Source organism: Leptodactylus fuscus, chromosome 2 (assembly GCF_031893055.1).
Source record: "Leptodactylus fuscus isolate aLepFus1 chromosome 2, aLepFus1.hap2, whole genome shotgun sequence".
NCBI lineage: Eukaryota > Metazoa > Chordata > Amphibia > Anura > Leptodactylidae > Leptodactylus > Leptodactylus fuscus.
This window is the reverse complement of record NC_134266.1, coordinates 143,930,478-143,952,094: the sequence shown is the minus strand read 5'-3', so window position 1 is coordinate 143,952,094 and position 21,617 is coordinate 143,930,478. Positions and strand designations below refer to the sequence as shown.

The following is a 21,617-nucleotide window of genomic DNA, read 5'->3' as shown; positions in this document are numbered from 1 at the left end:
GGATTAGATACGCGCCTCTTCACACAATACCACACAGGGGAGGATTAGATACACGTGTCTTCACACAGTTGTACACGCCATAGGATTAGATACGCGCGTCTACACACAGTACCAGATGTTGTAGCATTAGATACACGTGTCTGCACACAGTACCACTTGCCGTAGGATTAGATACGCGCATCTACACACAGTTCCACACTCCAGAGGATTAGATACGCGCATCTGCACACATTTGTACACGGCATAGGATTAGATACACACGTCTGCACAGAGTACCACATGCCGTAGGATTAGATACACGCGTTTACATACAGTTCCACACTCCAGAGGATTAGATACGCGCGTCTGCACACAGTTGTACACGCCATAGGATTAGATACACGCGTCTGCACACAGTACCACATGCAGTAGGATTAGATACGCGCGTCTACACATAGTTCCACACGCCGAAGGATTAGATACGCGCCTCTTCACACAATACCACACTTTGGAGGATTAGATACGTGTGTGTGCACACAGTACCACACTTTGGAGGATTAGATACATGCCTCTGCACACAGTACCACAAGCCAGAGAATTAGATACGCGTCTCCGCACACAGTATCACACGGGGGAGGATTAGATATGCACGTCTGCACACAGTACCACACGGGGGAGGATTAGATACGCGCCTCTTCACACAATACCACACAGGGGAGGATTAGATACACGTGTCTTCACACAGTTGTACACGCCATAGGATTAGATACGCGCGTCTACACACAGTACCAGATGTTGTAGCATTAGATACACGTGTCTGCACACAGTACCACTTGCCGTAGGATTAGATACGCGCATCTACACACAGTTCCACACTCCAGAGGATTAGATACGCGCATCTGCACACATTTGTACACGGCATAGGATTAGATACACACGTCTGCACAGAGTACCACATGCCGTAGGATTAGATACACGCGTTTACATACAGTTCCACACTCCAGAGGATTAGATACGCGCGTCTGCACACAGTTGTACACGCCATAGGATTAGATACACGCGTCTGCACACAGTACCACATGCAGTAGGATTAGATACGCGCGTCTACACATAGTTCCACACGCCGAAGGATTAGATACGCGCCTCTTCACACAATACCACACAGGGGAGGATTAGATACGTGTGTGTGAACACAGTACCACAATTTGGAGGATTAGATGCATGCCTCTGCACACAGTACCACATGCCAGAGAATTACATACGCGTCTCAGCACACAGTATCACACGGGGAGGATTAGATACGCGCGTCTACACACAGTACCACATGCCATAGGATTAGATACACGCGTCTACACATAGTTCCACACACCGAAGGATTAGATATGCGCCTCTTCACACAATACCACACAAGGGAGGATTAGATACGTGTGTGTGCACACAGTACCACACTTTGGAGGATTAGATACATGCCTCTGGACACAGTACCACAAGCCAGAGAATTAGATACGCGTTTCCGCACACAGTATCACACTGGGGAGGATTAGATACGCGTGTCTGCACACAGTACCACACGGGGGAGGATTAGATACGCGCGTCTACACACAGTACCACATGCCGGGGGATTGGATACGCGCGTCTGCACACTGTTTCACACGCCATAGGATTAGATACGCGCGTCTGCACACAGTACCACATGCCGGGGGATTGGATACGCGCGTCTACACACTGTTCCACACGCCATAGGATTAGATACGCACCTCTTCACACAATACCACACAGGGATTAGATACACGTGTCTTCACACAGTTGTACACGCCATAGGATTAGATACACACGTCTGCACAGAGTCCCACATGCCGTAGGATTAGATACACGCATCTACATACAGTTCCACACTCCAGAGGATTAGATACGCACGTCTGCACACAGTACCACATGCTGTAGGATTAGATACGCGCGTCTACACACAGTTCCACATGCCAAAGGATTAGATATGCGCCTCTTCACACAATACCACACAGGGGAGGATTAGATACATGCGTCTGAATACAGTACCACATGCCAGATAATTAGATACGCATCTCAGCACACAGTGCCACACGGGGAGGATTAGATACGCGCATCTTCACACAGTACCTCACGCCAGGGATTAGATACACCTGTCTGAACACAGTACCACACGCCAGAGGATTAGATACACGCATCTGCACATAGTACCACATGCTGTAAGATTAGATATGCACGTCTGCACACAGTTTCATTTACCGGAGGATTAGATACGTGCCTCTTCACACAATGCCACACGGGGGAGGATTAGATACACACATCTGCACATAGTACCACACCAACAAGGATTAGATACTTGAGTCTAAACACAGTACTACACGGGGAAGGATTAGATACAGCTTTACTCCAGGTATCCATAACAACTGATCACAGGTTTTTCACTGATATCCAAAATGAGATACACATAATCACATGACGCTTATGGACATACACACAAACCACATACAAAATACACCAGTGCAAAACTGGACAATTCTTACACAAACATAAAATGTAATATACCCGTGCGAAGCCGGGTCATCCCTCTAGTATTTTATATATGTATGGTGAGGTACTGACTTCATATAACGCAGAGACACGACACATGCAGCTGTGTGAGGTAATAGTCGGCTATAAAACGATATGGGGAGAACTAGAGAGCGACGTTATTATCGGGAGTTGTAGTTTTCCCACCAAGGCGTTTCCCTCTTGAACTATCTGTACCGCAGGTCTCCATAAACTACATCTTCCAGGACGCACTGCGGCTGGAGCCGTAGCTGTGCCGTTTCGGCTGGAAAGCTGAGTGCCACCGCCCAGCAGCCGGGAAGCGCCTCTCACATGCTGTGGAGCCGTCGGCTGCCCTTTTACGGCTGCTGACATCAGCTGGAGGGGGAAGGGCGGGAGAGAGTGACATGACGCCACCGGGCGGCTCCACACCAGATAGGAGGAGCGAGCAGGGGGCGGTCCCGGGGCACGCACAGTCAGCGGGGAGTAACCGGCTAGTAGAGAGACCGTTATTCAGCAGCAGTAGAGGACGCGACGAGCAGCTGACTGTGCCAGTGTAATATCCAGCCAGCTGTAGTAAGGGCGTAGCTCCCGGCGCCACCACCGCCCCGTGTGTCATCTCCGCCGCGCATACCGAGCTCTTACCTCTACACCGACCCGATCTATACAAGATGGTGGACCGCGAGCAGCTGGTGCAGAAAGCCCGACTGGCTGAACAAGCCGAGAGATATGACGATATGGCGGCTGCCATGAAAGCGGTAAGTGCGGGCGGGGAATGAGAGGCTCGTCCCGTTACACATGCCACTGCGGTATAACCGGCTCCTCAGTGCCGGGCGCTGCAGCAGCTGACTTACGTCAGACTCGCCACTGTGTCTGCTAGATAAGGCTGTTGGCTACCTGGCGGGGAGGGTGCACTTCCCCTGGGGTGCATGTGGCCTCATGGTCTCTGAAGGAGGGTGGGGAGCTGTGAGGCGTGACTGAGGGAGTCTTACAGTGTATAGAGTCGGAGCACATAGGACCCCGATATGCTCTAATGCGAATAGACTCCGGTGTTCCTTCTCCTCGTCCCATTGGTACAGTGGCAGCATTCAGCCCTGCGCTGGTGCCCTGTGCCTGGCACTCCCCCATAGCTAAGCCTCCGCTCCATCCATCACCTAGCATGCCCCCTGTACACATTTAGTGCCATTTGCTTTTCTTTCAGAGAAAAGATCCGAGGCGAGAGACAAAGCAGTGGTGGGAGGCAGCACCAGCCCTTCCAGAAGATTCTGCATTTGTCATATTGCAGAGAAGAGGCTGGACTGTCTGGAGGAGGGAGGGGAATCGGTGAAGAGGCAATTGTTTAAATGGATTGAGGGAAACTGCCTTGGGTTGCAGGTGCCATAGTGTGTCCTCTGTGGGGCTTTTACCTCTATATAAACCAGTTTGTTACAGACTGGGCACATGATCTGCCCTCATACTTGGCAGCAGTCCTGTATATTTCCATGTGCCAGTCATCTGCCAGAAGAGAAATACACTAAACATATTTGAGGAATTCTCATGGCCAACTAGTAGCCATTGGTGCAGTGTATTAGATCAGTTCCAATGACCGCAGCCTCTTTACCATGGTAATGTGCTCTCTGCATGTAGGATGGCACCTATAGGGGTGGCGTGCATGCACAAGTATGTCCTTCTCTGCCCTCACGCAGTGAAATGTTACCTCACTTATTCCTATGGCAACGGGTGATGTCATTTGGAGACAAAAACTGCATTGCACCCAGGTGGTTGCTACCAGACAGCATGTATGGCTCCTATCCAAGTTATTGCAGTTATGAAATGTGTGCAGGCTGCCACTACTAGCCTAGTTATGAATGATTATTTTCTTAAGTGTATTTTATTCATATATCACAAGAAGTATTTCCGTGTCGAATACTGTCTGCACTCCCAGTTCCTCCTGTCTACAGTCAAGCTTTCAGTCTAGTATATGTATTCTTCTCCTGACTGCAACTAGTCTTGTAGGATGAGTACTAACCATGAGTATGCTATTACAATATGGGAAGAGATGTTTGCTCCATGCAGATGTTGCAGTGATCAGATCCTTAACAGTTTAGCCTTTGGTTAGTAGTTAATAATCTTCATTTTTAGTTTTGACCTTGTTTGTAATTTTAGGCATGTTACCCAAGTTATTTTTTAAAGGTGCTTTCCCATCTTCGATATGTGTGGCATTATACACAGGATATGTTATACAGGTCTTCTAGATGCAGGTTCAACCTCTGGGGCCTGCACCTTTCTCAAGGACTCAGATTGGCGGACCCTAATGCTGTAGATGCCATGAATGGATATATGTCCATGCGTGCACTGCCCTCTCCATTTTCATCTACAGTGTTTCTAAAAGATCCAAGTGCTTTGACTTTAGGTTCACACTTGCACCGTGCTCTCCATCTTTTGTATCCACCGTGGGTCCCGAAACTGGCGGTCTTCTGCGCAGGACTTTTCTCTCTGCCGATTTTTAGTGGAAACTGCAACAGTGTCACACGGAGACTCCGACACAGATGTGACCAAAGCCTTACTTGGCAGTTTTCAAAAGATTCCAAAAAAGTACATGTAGCAATGTTTAAAAATGAATGGAGCCGCACAAACTGTTCAACTAGGCGCCCTATTTGTAACTGGGGTGTTTTTAATTAAAATAATAATAATTATTGGTGAGGGTTCCACTGATGGGTTATTCACCAGTCAGTAAGATGTCTATTCTTTTGATAGGGGGTAACTAGAATACCTGATTATTCCCTGTGGCTAGGTCCAAGTGTCAGCTCCCCGGTAGTCTGACCACCAAGACCCCCAGAGATGTGGAGAGTGGGCAAACAAAAGTACCCACGTGCCTCCTTGTGAATGGAGCAGCAGTGGACCTGCATGGCCAGCACTTCATTCACTGCTATGGGGCTTTAGCGCTTGGAAATTGTAGTCCACAGAAAGCAGTTCACACAAACTCGCTACTCTAAACTCACTTGAAGTATGTGGACTTCTGATTCTCCCATTTCCTTATCTCTGGGGAGACTGGCTGACAGACTCCTAGTAATGTGACACTTTTTGGCACTCCCTTTAAATCTTTATTTAGATTTCAGGTATAGAAATAGTAAGTATGATAGCTCTTGTTCGAAGTAAATATGGATGAATGTACCTGTGGTCATCATAACTCCTCTTATGTACTTTTTTATTTTTTTTTTAAATTTTGCTTTTTGTTCTCTTTGCCTTAGCAGAAGTGAAGTACTTTCTTTATATTTCCCATTCCTTTCCAAGCCTCTCTTTGCTTTGGATGTGAGTGGTGAAAGAATGCAAGATAAGCAACAAAAAGGCCACTTTAGCAGCATGTGGCCTCAGCCTAAGGCCCTTTGCACAAGACCAAGGGCTAGGTCAGTGTGCTATCCTGGCTTTTCCCAGATGGCACGCTGACCCATTCATTTCTGTCAGCCCATGCACATAACCATGTGTCACTGTATGGGCTGACAATTTGAGCCCCAAAATTCAGGACAGGTGCTGTTTTTTGTCTGATTTTGCGGCTGTGCTTCTGTGGCCCCCTTTTATTTAATGAATGGGCCTGCCGAAGCACCGGTGGCAAACGGATGACATCAAACACGGCTGGTGGCCCACACACACAGTTGTGTGAAACAGGCCTTTTACAGCTTTTACTCATTGACTAACATTTTAAGGATTTCTTATTAGATAATGCAATGGTTTACAACTAAACTTTTGATTGGTCGATTAGCTAGTGTTGTTTTAATGGTGTCAGTTGTATCCATTGAAATACAGAGTGAAAAGGGTCCTGCTGGACACTATTGTTTAGGTATTTGTTCCACATAGCCTGTGGCCACTACTGTCAACAATAAATCTTAAGGAAACAAACAATGGTGGTCCTTGAGATAAAACAAAGAAAAGTAATTCAATAGACAGCCAGGTTACAAGTGCATGACCATTCCAGAGACTCAACCTATATCTAATTGTGCACTTAAAGGGGTATTCCCATGTTGCATACTCACCAGTCTTCACTGCTATAAAATCTTCTTTCTTCCTGGTTTCTTGTGTCATTTGGTGGGCGGGGTTTCACATGCAACCTGCTGTTTAGCTCCGCCCCCACATTAGCGTGTAGCACCGCATAGCGTGATCCTATGGGGCGGTTGAAGGGCCTGTGATGTGATCAAAGATCCTCAAACAACACTATATGCACAATATTGGACTATGAAGTACAGGCAGGGTCAACTCCATTCTGTGTTACATACAGAGACTGCCTGTCTCTGCCATAATGAACACAATTGAATTAGCTAGCCTGATAACTGGGAGAACAGAAGACAAGTTCAGAAATGAAAGCAGCTCCTCTCCCCTATCTGAGAGCAGGGAGCTAGGTCACATGGTGCAGACACAGGAATAGCTAGAAACACAGGCTCGCTCCCGTGCACTTAGCCCCTCCCCCCTAAGAGCAGACAGATACATCACTTGACTTTTGAGCAGATAAGTCATGGGCTGTGTCAACAATGAATTGATTAAAGTAAGATAGTGGACAAATGAAGCAGTTTTGCTGAAGCAATGTATTCAGGAAAAGTCTTACAGCCACATTAACAAGCAGTATAGATAGGGAGAGCCTTTCTAATCTTTTGTGCGCCCACCTACTCATCAGATGGGACATGTGTAAATAACTCTTGGTGAAGTAGAAACACAGGTAGATGTCAAAGGCCTAAGTGATTATAGCTGTGATAAAACCCTGAATAAATATATATATGCAGTGTATGCACTTTACACTATATAAAGGGGTGTGTACATCACTTGACAAGAGTTTTAGGTAGATGTGGAGAACATACTGTGTAGCATGAAATAATTTGACAAAAAACCTATTAAAATTGCTACTTTTCAATGGATAAAATGCAGAAAGCTTTAAGGGCTAGTTCACACTGGGCAAGCTGGCAGCGGATTTTGACGCAAAATCCGCTGCTCACATTGACATCAATGGGAGCCGCTCGTTTTTTTCGCTAGCTAGTAGCGGGAAAAAAGAAGCGAGCTGCCTTATCTTGCCACGGATTCCGTGGCTCTGGCCCATTTATTTGGGCCTAATCCATTGCGGCAACTGCGACAGAATGTGTACACTCGGAACCCCATGTGAACTAGCCCTAAATCAAATGCGTATTTGGTGTGAAGAATAGTAGTACCTGAAGTGATTATATGCAGAGTCCTGTACTCTAGATTGAAAAGACAGAACGATTTGAGCAAACCTACAACCAGAAGATCTGTGGTTAGTTCTTCAAAATGTTTCCTTCATAATCTGTGCAAGTGTATCTAGCAGAACTAATGCTGTTTTGAGGGCAAAGATGGTCACACCAAATATTGATTTGATTTTTGTTCATTCACTTTTCATTTTCGAAATGAACAAATATAAACCATTAGCACTTCTATTTTTGAAAGTATTCTTACTTTGCAGCATTGCTTTGTGCCCCCCCCCCCCTCAAACATTTTTGACATGCACACTATAGATCATAAAGAGAAAGAAGAGATATATAAAGTACAGTTGGCCTCTTTAATCGGACACTCCTGCTTTTTACTTCAAAAACCCTTAACGTTGAAACTCTGCTGATACCTTTTCTCCTAATTAGACATTGTCACTGTTGCGAGCTTTCTTCTTTTTTAGAATATATTAATTTCTTTCTTCACTCCTATTAGTGACTGGTGTATTGGCTTAGATATTTGTCTTTTGCTGCCATCCCTCATAGGAAGAGAGAAATGGACATTGAGTGACTGATGCTGATGGAGCCACCTGTTGCTTGGGAGAGCTCTTCATAGTGCGATTAGTGCATGGCAGATTTACAACAGTGGGAGTAGACCTTTCAAGGGGTGTGACCTTTATAAAAGTGGCTATTTGCATATATTCAAGCCCCATATAATAGTAGGCCCCAAATAAAATAAACAGTTGCAGTGTTATTTATGCCATTTTGTGAATGTTAATCTTGTTAATTTAGTGAATGAGTTTAAAGTAATTTTCTTTATTGTAGTAATACCAAAATAAAAAAAATATGCCACACACTAACAAAGCTTTCTGAAGGTTAATGACAAGATACCTCCATCTAGTTAAAGAGGACCTTTCATGGTTTGGGGCACAGGCAGTTCTATATACTGCTGGAAAGCCAACAGTGCGCTGAGTTCAGCACACTGTCTGCTTTCCTGATCTGTGCCCCGGGTGAAGAGCTAGCGGTCCCGGTACCGTAGCTCTTCACAGTCAGAAGGGCGTTTCTGACACTCTGTCAGGAACGTCCTTCTGTACAAGCAGCGCCAATAGCGCTATGCTCTGAGACCGGGGAGGAACGCCCCCTCCCTCCCTGATAATGCTCGTCTATGGACGAGTACTGCAAGCAGATGGAGGGGGCGTTCCTCCCGGCTCTCACAGCACAGCGCGATTGGCTGTGCTCTGAAGAAGGATGTCTCTGGCTAACTGTCAGAAACGCCCTTCTGACCATAGAAGAGCTACGGTACCGAACCGTAAGCTCTTCACACTGGGCCCAGATCAGGAAAGCCGACAGTGTGCTGAACTCAGTGCACTTTCAGCTTTCCGGCAGTATATAGAACTGCCTGTGGGCAAAATGGTGAAAGGTCCTCTTTAAGTTGATGGTAACGGCCAAAGTAACAACTTGCCATTTTAGACCATGATCAATGTTCATTACTCCCTCACCAGAATTTTCATAAGAATAGTAACTATTTTGCGTTATCTGAATGTATGATGTCCAGCTTTATTTGCTTATGCATGAAAATGGATTCGTGCTATAGCAGTTCAGATTCCTTTTAGGCGAAGGCTTTATGTTGGGATGTGTTGCAGTGCCATTAAACATTGCAGCTGAGCCATTGTAACATGGCTCAGCTGCAATGTTTGATGAATTACACGGTGCTTATTTGCTTAGTCTGTATTTTGCTTGCAACCTGTAACGGTAATCCACATGGCTTAAATACTCTTTATAATATTTTTAGGTAGCAAGTGAACAGTATGTTCTTTTGAAGTTTTGTTGTGAGCAGGGGATACAAGCGTAAGAATATGAGCAACTCTAGCAACCCTAAAGTCATCTAGCCAAGTTGCGATGGCTAGATGACAGAAGTGTTTTTCCAGTATGTAGTGGTAGTGGATACTATTACAGGTGGATTGTGGGACATCAAACAAGCAGGAGGGCGAGTTAATGTAAATTCTGCAGTGTGCAATTCCACTTGCTTACTGGAATCTGGTTTTTGTACTCGTTACTATAATGGCTAGTTCATATGGGGGCAATGAAGCAGATTTCGCCTCAAAATCTGCCTTCATACAATAGTGGTCTATGGAGACTGCTAGCTTTTTTTTTTTTTTTTCTGCTAGCAGAAAAGAACGACATGACTTTCTTCAGGCAGATTCCGCCTGAGGAAAGCAATAGAAGTGAATAGGAGGCGACTAGCGGTTTTTTTTTTTTTTTTTTTTGCAAGAACCGCCTTAAGGTCAAAAATCCACTTTTTTGGGGGGACCAATATAAGCCAGGCGGTTTTTACGTGTGAACTAGCCCTTAATTAAGTGGTTCGATCTTCTGGTTTGGAAGAGAAACTGCACCCAACAGTCCTGTCATATGCTATCAATAGTGTTGTGCCGACATGTGTATGGGTTACCGTGGTTTGGAGCAATTTTTAACCCTATCATTAGGCATCCCTGGTAGCTAGAGCAATTTTCACAATGATGAGGTGGACAAATAAAGTCTAAATTACAACATTAAAAAAAATTAAACCCCCACCTATATTACGAACAGGCAATTTTGATTTAAATTCTTTCATAAAATATGCAAACTTATATTAGTTGTTTAAAAGTGGAAACCCTTTAGTTATAGGCACCAAACCTCCTAAAAATGAGTTCAACATGTGCAGAGTTCATTCATATCTCTGAGGCCTACTCCATCTGCATGCACATATCTTCATAAAATCACCAGAACTTGAAGGAACAAAAATCTGCTTTGAAGCTGGAAATGCTAAAAAAAAAAAAAAATTCTATGAAAATGTACGGGTTACACACCGTGAAAAGCAAGTGCACTCCTAAATCCTATATATTTCCTGAAAGTAGGCAACCTCAAGATTACACGCGTTATCGATATTAATGTCCACATTCATGTAACTTTGTGACATGCACCATTTTTTTGGGGGGGAAAATGCACTAAAACATATTTGCACCTAAAACTAATATTTAAACATATTCACACAACACATATAAAAATAGATCAACGTGTACACAATTTATATATACCGTAAGCATCAACTACATCAAGAGCTCACTCTCTTTGGTGGAACTTTTTTTTTTTTTTTAATACGTTCATCTCTAGTGATGATCATTATTGCTATTATTTTGACGTGTAATGGATATCGCTAGAGAGGTGGTCAGAGTATTTTACTCTATAACAGTGGTTCTTAACTAGGGTTCGATCGAATCCTAGGCCATATTCAAGGTTCATTTTGTGTACCAGTAAAAAACATATAACTATGTCTTGAATTTGGAAAAAAATCATATTTGATTTATCACTAAAGAAGGGTTTGGTGAATGTGCATATAAAACTGGTGGGTTCGGTACCTCAAACAAGGTTAAGAACCATTGCTCTATGAACATCAGGGATAGACGGACAGTGTCAAATGTAAACTTTAGTGATGACTTTGTATGCGTTATGTAAGTGGTGCAAATCTTGGCGCTGTGATCTGAGCAATGTTAAATGTCTAGGTCACAGTGCCAATAAATATCCTGGTTATGTTCAGGGATATTATATTATCCCACTTTCATAATCAGAGATCAAAAGTATAGTATTCTCTCTGATAGGAGAGGGGATAACATGGACAGAAGTCCTCACTACCCCCTCCTGCTGTGTTCACATACTGGTTATGCACAGGCAGTGATGATTTATCATTCTTTGCTTTTCTGCTCATCCTTCACGCTGCTCTAAGATGCTGCCTGAGGGGAGAGGACACTTCATAGCCCTAATGGATCCTGAGATATGGGGCTCTAAAGAATCTCCTCTTTAAAGGGAGTCCACCATTGGCAATAGCAGTTTTTAACTACATATATTTTTGCATAGCCTTTAATAAAGGGTATTCCAAGGCATGCCTTTTATTCTTTCTTCGGTGCTGGCAATTTTGAATTAGCCCGGTTTTAGTGGTATGCAAATTATCCAGCACAGAGCACTCGAAGCCTTCTAACTATTCCTTGAGCACTACAGCATCATCAGCCTTTCCCTTCTCGCCACCCTCTGGAAGCAGTAAAATTAGGGGCCTCGTCTTATATTCGGGTCATCTTATACTCGCATATGTATGGTATGTTTAGTTAAAAATGGCTATTGACAATGATGGACTCCTTATAAAATACCAAATAATATGATCAAGATAGCTCTTATAGATTCGGAGCATCACATGCTGTCGAGAATTGAGGTCTGCGTTGGGATCTCAATTCCGAGTAGCCTTTTCACCAGCAAATTACTCCAAATCTGCAAGGGCTATCATTCTCTTTTAAAATGAATCCAAGATGGCCTTCATAGCCCTAATGGATCCTGAGAAATCTGCATTAGTAGGAAGAACGTACTACAGATGTCCTCCACTACTGAGGTATTCATACTCCTGGACAGGGTGGCAAGGAAAGGGTCAAGGCCTCACATACCAGACAGTGATGTTGCTGCAAACAGCTTGACAGTTTTAAAAAATCTGCCCCGATCATTACAATTAGGCTTTTTAATGATCCATGTTGGCAATTTTTTTTAAAAAATAAAAATCTGTTTTAACGGACCACCAAAAATCCTATTTTTGTTAGTACTAGAGTCTGAGGGATCATAGATCAATGGCTGACGCACAGATGCAAAACTACTGAAGACAATGGGTAGTGCATCTGTTTTAACTGCTGTGCTCGTCTCTACTGTCCCGTCCTGTAACCATGATGCTGGAAGTCTGAGTATCTGGTCTAGGAAATATGGCTGACGTCCAAAGCAGAACTGCAGTTGTTTTTCTTCTGTAGCCTCAGTTTTTATTTTTCATTTATTTTAAATGGGTTTTCACACAAATTTAACTACATGTAAAATTGTAGAATTCAATGTAACCATTTCTGCAAATATATATATCTTCTTGATTCTGGTAAGTTCCTGCTTGATAACTTGGCTACAATAAGAAAATCATTGCTGAGTGTCTGTCAAGTGAAAGACCATACAAAGTTTCTGCTCAGTGATCGTATCCATAGGCAACACTTAGCAAAATTTTTAATTTGCCAAAATATGTAACTTTAAAAAAAATTGTCTACAGATCTAAATGTTTGTGTGGAAATACCCCTTTAAAAAGATTGTCAGCAGTAAATTGGTTATAAACCTAGTCACAGTGTCTAGAGGTGACCATGCAGTTTCCAAATGTCTGCTATTCAACTTTGCTTGAGAATCTAGAATTGAGACCAAAGTCCAAATATATGCTTTAGACACCCTCTCCAAATCACTTTTGCCCTCAGTTTATGACTAAAATGGCGATTTACATGGAAATGAGGCTGCAAAGCTGAATGACAGACATATTTGGTAACTCTAGAATCACCTCTACAAGGTACTTTGACTAGGTTTATAATACTATTCAAAATATATTTTGAGGGATGTACTAATGGCTTGTTCACACGGGGCAAGAGGGGGTGGATTTTGAAGTCGAATCCACCTCAGAATCCGCCCTCTCGCTAGCTTCCTTTTTTCTGTGCTGCCCTTTCTTCAGGTGGATTCTGTGGCTGATTCAGCCCGGGTGTCCACCCAGCGACAGCACCCTCCGGACTAGGCCCATTCATTTGGGCCTACTCCGGAACGGAAACTCGCGGCAGGCGCATTTTGGCTCTATTTGGACGCAGCTTCCTGCATCAAAATCTGGACTAAAATGCGCTATCTCTAGCCCTGTGTGAACTAGCCCTAAAAGTATAGCACTAAAAAAAAAAAAAAAAAAAACTATGACTTTAAGGTCAGAGCCCCACGTCGCATGCCCACGGCCACAAGAAATAAAGGCCATTTACACAGTAGTCTTTGGCACATTTAAACTCTAAAAAAAACCTTTTTAAAATTAAAAAATAATATATATATATATATATATATATATATATATATATATATATATATATATACCCACAAGCAGTTACCCGCGACTTCGTCTGCGGGTTGGCGGTGGCTCTGAACCGCTTATATTTCTCGTCCCCCCCCCCCCCCCTCTGCCACCAGTTTCTTGACCGTCCCCCCCCCCTCCCATCTCTGCTCCCAGCTTCATGTTCACCCCCCCCTTACATCGGCCCCAGTGTAGTTGGACTCGCCTTCCCACGCTCCCCCACCACTCGCTCACTGCACATAGTTGTCGGGCGGCTGGCTGCGTGTGGCATATATGAGGCAGAGCGGGGGCTGGCGTCAGGTTGCTATGACAGGCGGAAGCCTTGCGCTGCCTCCCTGGCCTGTCAGTCTTTCGCTTCTATTGCAGCCTAGGTAGGTAGACTGCAATAGAGGCGGTGGTATTCTGCAGTGCATTGCAGAATACCGGCGCCTCTATTGCAGTCTGCCTGCCATACGCAGCCAGCCGCCCGACACCTATGTGCAGTGAGCGAGCATGGCAAGGTGAGTCCAACTACAGTGGGGCCGATGTAGGGGGGGGGGGGGGAGTGGGCATGAAGCTGGGGAATGTGGTTGATCCCAGGGGACAACCCCCTGTACCCGCTGCACTGACCTGTTATGTGGTGTCTCGAGTGCAGCAGCCTCCTCCTTAGCCTTCCGCGAAGTGTGTAGGTGGCCTGGGATAGCTGCAGCGCCGGGACCTTGTGGGCTGCCGCCATCTTGCTCACTGTGTCCCTGCTGAATCGGTATGCCCACCTTCAGCCCCCAACCTATGGTGCCGCAGCCCTGGCTCCAGAGCCCGCTCACAGCCTGCCATGCACCAATAGGAGGTGCGTGCACAGACCAGTGCTGGCGGAATGCCAGCTGCTACAACTGTGCCAGAGGGTTATTTGGAGGGTGACGGTGGCGATTTGGGGTGAGTGACCCACATTTAAAGTAGCCCATTACATTTTCGTGTGTGTAATTTCCCCCAAATCCATTCAGCCGTTTGGCTGTGATTGAGGAGCAAACATCCAAATCCACACTCTTTCACCTTTATAATAGGATGGATATATATATATATTTATTTTTTTGCAGATATGCTTGTTTATATCATTTTAGGGAATGTCCTAGGTTTTGATCACTTTGTATTCAAACTTTTATGGGAGGTGAAAGATCTAAAAAGTGATTTGGCTCTTGATTCCCACCTATTATAGCCTAGAGAGGGGTGACGTGATCTTTTAACATTTTTATTTTAGATTTTAGACTATCAGTCTAAATCTGGATTGATAATTCCCTATACTTCTATTACAAGCTGCCTAGGTCAGCCTGTAATAGAAATATATAGAAGACAAGCCTGTGAGTTTTCTTCCGGCTGTCATGCTAATTGCTGTTCCCGGATTTCAGTCTGGGGAGTGTTGCTCTACCTCCAAATAAGGGCTCGTTCACATCTTTGCCCGATCTCCGTTCTGTAGGTTTCCGTTACCTGCACAAAACAGAGGCAGGAGACGGAAACCTGCAGGACTGTTTCAAACCCATTCATTTGAATGGGTTTGAAAGCTGTCCGGCCGTGAGCGACGGTGAGCGTTTTATGCTCTCCGCCGCGAAACAGTTTATTAAATCCGGACACAGAGTTGGACATGCAGTACTCTGTCCAGTTTAAAAAAAAAAAAAAAACTTTCGCGGCGGAGAGCATAAAACGCTCACCACCGCTCACGGCCGGATCCGCTCTGTGGTTTCTGTCTTCTTGCATGCAGAAGACGGAAACCACAGAACGGAGACCCGAACAGGTGTGAACCTAGCGTAACGCCTTGGTTATCTTTGACAAAGGCATTAATAAGGTTAGTGCCCTTTAGCTCCTGAGTTACTGCTGTATTTAAAGACCTGATATGTCATTACTATTATAGTGAATGTGGGGAAATGGTTAAAGGGGTTTGGCAAATTTTTCTTTACAACCTTTTTCCCCATACGGTCATATGAGTCTAGGTTTATGCTCTCTACTGTCAAGTAGGTGATCTGCTTTAGCTAAAGACTGGCCACCTAATTATATAGAGGTTAATGCTGCTTCTGGTTTTGTCTCGCGTTAGAACTAAGAAATATATAAAGAAATCTTGTGTGGCCCAAAAGCACAGCCATGCCCTCCTCTACAGTAATGTAACTGTCTGTAATACTTGTGATTGCTAGGCTGTCTAACCTGGAGTGAAGTAGATGGGATTTCAACAGAATTGTGTATTTCCAATGCAAAGGCTGAAAACCTTATGCATGCAGAGGTTAAATGCAGCCTAAAGCCGGGGCCCCACGGGCCGAAAACACTGCGATTTGGCCATGGCGGAAACGCCGTGGTAAAAGTCGCGGCATTTTACAGTACTTGCAAGTGGATGGGATTCACGCTGAGATTTCCAAAACAGTTGCGGTTTAGAAAATCACAGCATGTCAGTTATATCCACGGAAATGCCGGCGGCTTTCCCATAGATATAATTGTAACAAAGTCCGTGGAGGAAAACTCTGTGAACTTTCTGTTCAAAGTGCTGTGGAAAGAACTGCATTGCGCTCACGCCGCGGCTCTTCCTGCAGCGCTTTAGCATTGCGTTTCTGTCCCGTGAAGCCTCAATCAGTTGGTTTTTGCTTCATACTTGCAGAGTGGTCCACTACAGGATACTCCACAGTGTACCTTAGATTGGGTTTACACTAGGAGCTACGTGTGTTATTTAAATGCAGTAATGAGTAGCACGTGTACAGGTAATGTACTGCACAGGTCACCTGTATGCTAACAGCCACTGTACCAGAAGTTTTCATTTTAATGGTCCTCGCCATGCAGGTGAGATACATAGTAACATGCGCTACTAATTACTGTAATTAAAAACCACCCACATTTTTTCAGCAGAACAGACAGTGTAAGGATTATGAAGAACAGTCTTTAGACTGTCAATAGTGAGGGCTACTATACTCTTAGAGTGGGTTACTATACCATTGCGGTCTTCAATCTTGTTTGTTTTTGTTATGGAAAAAAAAGTTGGGCATGCCGGTCTTTCTACTATCATAAAAGTAAACATACATGATGGCAAGACAGCATCAGTCATGTTGTTTAAATTAGTACCAATGGGACTGGACACAGCCTGAGGGGGCTCTGTCTCTGTTCATTACTCTGCTACAGTTAGGTCTGTTTCGGTCATCCTATGATGGCAATGGACACGAGTAGGTAGTATGAACCAACCCTTAGCTTTTCTTCCTCAGCTTGGTGTTCCTTAACCCCCTCCTGCCGGTGACACTTTTTGACTTTCGTTTTTGACTCCCCACATTCCAAACCCCATAACTTTTTTTTTTTTTTTTTTTTTTTTCTCCTCCCCATTCTCAGAGGGTTAATGTTTTCAGGACAAACTGTTCTTCATGATGCTACATTTATTAATCTGTACAATGTACTGAGAATCTACAAAAAAAAAACTCCGAATGGGGTGGATTTGAAGGAAAAACGAGATTTGTGTGACTGTCTTACGGGCTTCGTTTTTGCGTTGATCATTCTGCAGCTAAAATGATATTTCGCAACTGCCAACTCTACACCTCTTTAGTTACCTTTATTATTGTTCTCATCTTTGGCATGTAAAATGTAAAAACTTAAAAATTGACCAAATAAAGAATTAAAAAAAATAAAAAAAAAAATAAAATAAAATGACATTTCGCCTAAATACCAACTAACTCAGCCCATCCCCTTTCCCCATTATACATATATATTATATGTACTTACCTGTCTTCCTGTCAAGGCTTCCTTCTCTGAGGAATGGCTCTTCCTCTATTGTGACTGCCAACGTGCAGCAGTCCTATCATTGTGCTATAGCTTTCACTTCATCTCTACTGCACAGGCATGGGCAGCTACTTTGGGCTCCCACACTTGCACAATACAAGCTTTTAGAAAAGGGGGGGGGGGGTGTTTAGATAGACTAGTGTGCTTGCGTTACATGCACTGAATTTATTGCGATGGGGCTGCCAGAGACTGCAGAGGACCCAGCAGTTGAACCTCTAATGATCTGACACTTATCCCCTATCAGCGGCTAGGGGACAGGCCCTTTAAAGCTTTATAAATTCAAATTAATGGCTTATCTGGGTGAAAAAAGGTGGAATCTATCCTGTCTCATGGATAGGTTTGTGATAAACGCTGCTTTATATTGAGAGGGGTGTGTAGTTAAAAAAAAAAAAAAAAAAAAAACAAAAAAAAAACCTGCAAATCTCATTAGTAGAGATGAGCGAATGCTATTCGAAATGGCAGTTTTGAATAGCACGCTCCCATAGGAATGATTGGACGCAGTTGGCAGCTGGCTGCTTAACCTCCTGCACGCTGGCTGCTCCCATTCATTCGCATGGGAGCGTGCTATTCGAAAATGCCATTTCGATTAGTATTTGCTTATCTCTACTCATAAGATATATTTAAAGGGGTTGTCCGTGAAAGTGTGTGTTTTTTTTTTTTTTTCATGCAGCCTGGGTTAGGAGAAAAATATTAAAAACAAAACTGTTTCTGGCACTTGTTTAAGTGGAAGTTTTTGCCGCATGTGACCACAGATGCTAATCGGCAGCCTAAAAAGAGGACCCAAAATGTCACTCGCATACGTCACCTTTTGACGTCCCAGGTCCTTTCCTTTGGCCGCTGAGGCTGCTGATTTGCATGTAAGATGTCTATATTTGTAAATAATTCACAATTAGACCACATTACTTTCACTATAACTTACATCATGTGCCTTGAGACCAGCAAATAAAAGTTTGTTTGCTACTTTAAAGTGTGGGGATGTCTTAAAGGACTCTTGATAGGTTTGATTTCCTTGATGTGAGCTTCAGACATCTGCATTTGTTTACATGGGTATATTCCTGTTTGGTTTTCCTACAACTACCACAATGCCTTGGGCCTCTTTAAGGTTTTCCTCCGTTTCCCTAGATGGCTCACCCACTACTAGCTCTTCCTAACTGAAATCCACCACTCCATCATACTTTTGCCTGTCTTCCGTGCAGGATCTGCTGTGCATGGGGACGTCTCCTCTTCCTTTTTGACATCTGCTGGCCTCTCCACGCCTGCTCAATCGAGCCGGTTACTGTGCATGCCAACACTTACAGCCAGCAGACATAAAGAAGAGGAGGTGACATCCCGTGCCCAAAGGAGGGGGGAGGTTAGGTGACTTTCTGCAAACTGGGATATGGAACGCCACCGGAAAATGTGCTTCCCTGGTGATCTAGGTAATTAGAGACTTTTGGTACACTAAGTAATTTAGTAGGTGGAGGGAGTGTTAATTTAGATTCCTGGACAAACCCTTCAAGTATCCATCTAAAGTAAGTTTTTGTTGTGGGGTTTGTTTTTTTTTGCACCTTGTTGAACAAGTTTTTTGTTTTTGTACAATGCAAGGTTATGGCAGCTGGATGGGCAATTTGGTAAGCAGTCAAACTATCTTTGGTTTGCACCAGTCATATATATAATTGGAGGCATTCTTAAATTTATAACTAAATAAATAGTTCAGGCAAATGTAATGTAAGTTTGTCATATATACTACTAGAGAAATTGGATTCCCTTTCCACTTATTAGGATCCTCTTCTCCCCCCTATCTTTACCCAGCTCATACACAGAACTCTGAGGAGATTGGAGGAGACATCTTATTGTCTTATTGCATGCACAGGTAGCCCGTTATCTTTAGTGTAGCAGTAAGAGCTACCTGACTCTCAAATAGAGTACGGCAGTAGCATTTGTGTGCCTTTTTTTGTGTGTTTTTTTTAGCAGCCTCCTCTCCGTAGACTAATATTTTAAAACAAAAAACTGTTATAATGGAGAAGGAAACACTTCTTAAATAAAATTTATTACAGTTTATATTCATTTATGGAAGGGGTTTTTCTTCCCCCATGTAATCGGAGCTGCACTATAACAATCAGCCACATTGGTAAATTATTTTTACGTAGTGTCTTTAGTTTTCAAATTGTTTTCAATATTGAGAAAATGTCTGAATTTCTTTGGTAATTGTAGAGCTGCAAACTAATGTTGTTAAATATATATTTTGTTGCTGATGATTTTTTTTTTTTCCATTCATCAGGTAACTGAATTAAATGAACCCCTCTCAAATGAAGAAAGAAACTTGTTGTCTGTTGCATACAAAAATGTTGTTGGGGCTCGTAGATCTTCCTGGCGGGTAATAAGCAGTATTGAGCAGAAGACCTCTGCTGATGGCAATGAGAAAAAAATAGAGATGGTGCGTGCTTATCGCGAAAAAATTGAGAAGGAATTAGAAGCAGTGTGCCAAGATGTACTAAGCCTTTTGGATAATTTCCTCATCAAAAATTGCAGTGAAACACAGTATGAAAGCAAAGTGTTCTACTTGAAAATGAAGGGCGATTATTACCGATATCTAGCAGAGGTTGCCACTGGGGAAAAACGAGCGGCAGTGGTTGAATCTTCAGAGAAGGCCTACAGTGAAGCCCACGAAATCAGCAAGGAACACATGCAGCCCACTCACCCCATTAGGCTGGGCTTGGCTCTTAACTACTCTGTCTTCTACTATGAGATTCAGAATGCACCAGAACAGGCTTGCCATCTGGCCAAGACAGCATTTGATGATGCCATTGCAGAGCTGGATACCCTGAATGAGGACTCTTACAAGGACTCTACACTTATCATGCAACTCCTACGTGACAACCTAACACTCTGGACAAGTGACCAGCAAGATGATGATGGAGGAGAAGGCAACAATTAAGACCTCATGATGGACTGGCAGCCGCACGCTGATGCTACTACCGCAGTCTTTATTTTTTTTCCCACAAGTGGGGGGTTGAGGGTGGGGGAGGGGAAGGAAGGGAAGACCTCCCCAGGGAAAGACCCTACCACCTGTCTTTGATTGCCTCTTCGACATTTTGCCAAAACACCACGAGTGGAAAGTTAGACTGGCTGTGCTAGTATGGAATGGCAGCCAAACACTGGCACATGGACTGTTCTGTAGTTAATAAAAGTGGAGCTGTTTTTAATTTTAAGTTATCGCTAGACATATTTAGAAAGAGATTTAAGAGTAGGAATAACTTGAATGGAATGCCTTTTTCAAATAGTTTTGTGGTTCCAGTAAGTTATTTTATATTTATATTCTTGGCACGTCTTGCCCGTCATGCTACAGTATATGCATATTTATTTAATGTGTCGTGTACTCTGTGCACTGCACCTACCTACAACATGATATCCGTCTAATTCTTTAGCCACTGCCTGCCAGTATTCATTCTAATATATTCCACAATTTAACAGGAAAATCTGCCAGTACTTCAGAATTTAGGTTTTGTTCATTTTCTCTTATTGGTGTCTCTAAATTCCCTATTCCAACTTACGAAATCATACTTTTGTGCAAAAAGTAGCTGAAAAGTATAATATAACTAAATTATGCTTTCCAACACAAAAACCAACTTCAGTCTAATTACTATTGCCACAGGATAAGTACTGCTCCTGTGCAACGCTGCTTTGTAAAGGTAAGTGTTCTGGACACTTACTGCTTGTAATCATGGTTTAATACTGAAGCATTGTTCAGATATTGCATTTTTTTTGCTATTGTGCTTGGAATAGCCTAATGGCTAGAAGGCAAATTTTTAAAATTCCGGTTGTGAGGATTGAGATATAGAGATATATATATATATATATATATATATATATATATATATATATATATATATATATATATATATATATATTTTAGTAGTAGTTTAAACTGTTGTATAAATATATATCTCCATGCTCACTATATTCTGAGTAAATATTGAACTAAAAAAAAAACCCCTTTATCTTGACACTCCCTACAATTGCTATCAATTATTGTAATTAATTGCCTATTATGATAAAATTGAAACGGTGCATATGTTTAGAGACGTCCCAATAAGAAGGTCCTGCTCGATCTTTCTGGCTGGTGTGTTACGTGCAACCAAAGTTCTAAACGTTCTAGTTTAGAAGTATTTACATGGAACAGTATAGAAAGATTTCTTTCAAGATTTCATTTCTTTTCTAGAAGCCATAGGTAA

General features: G+C 43.2%; 1 protein-coding gene across 1 annotated transcript; it reads left to right on the top strand.

Annotated features, from left to right (window-relative positions):
- The first annotated feature begins 2,973 nt into the window (after window positions 1-2,973).
- YWHAG (tyrosine 3-monooxygenase/tryptophan 5-monooxygenase activation protein gamma) lies at window positions 2,974-21,237 on the top strand. The gene is made up of 2 exons (XM_075264808.1): window positions 2,974-3,287; window positions 19,664-21,237. The coding sequence occupies exons 1-2, from the start codon at window positions 3,201-3,203 to the stop codon at window positions 20,318-20,320; spliced, it is 744 nt and encodes a 247-aa protein (XP_075120909.1). The 5' UTR covers window positions 2,974-3,200; the 3' UTR covers window positions 20,321-21,237.
- The last annotated feature ends 380 nt before the right edge of the window (window positions 21,238-21,617 follow it).

Bases quoted from the DNA above. Each gene is read 5' to 3' on its own strand.
- YWHAG (XM_075264808.1), top strand. From the start codon at position 3,201: ATGGTGGACCGCGAGCAGCTGGTGCAGAAAGCCCGACTGGCTGAACAA. The intron at 3,288-19,663 runs GTAAGTGCGGGC...TCCATTCATCAG, and splicing joins TGGCGGCTGCCATGAAAGCG to GTAACTGAATTAAATGAACC.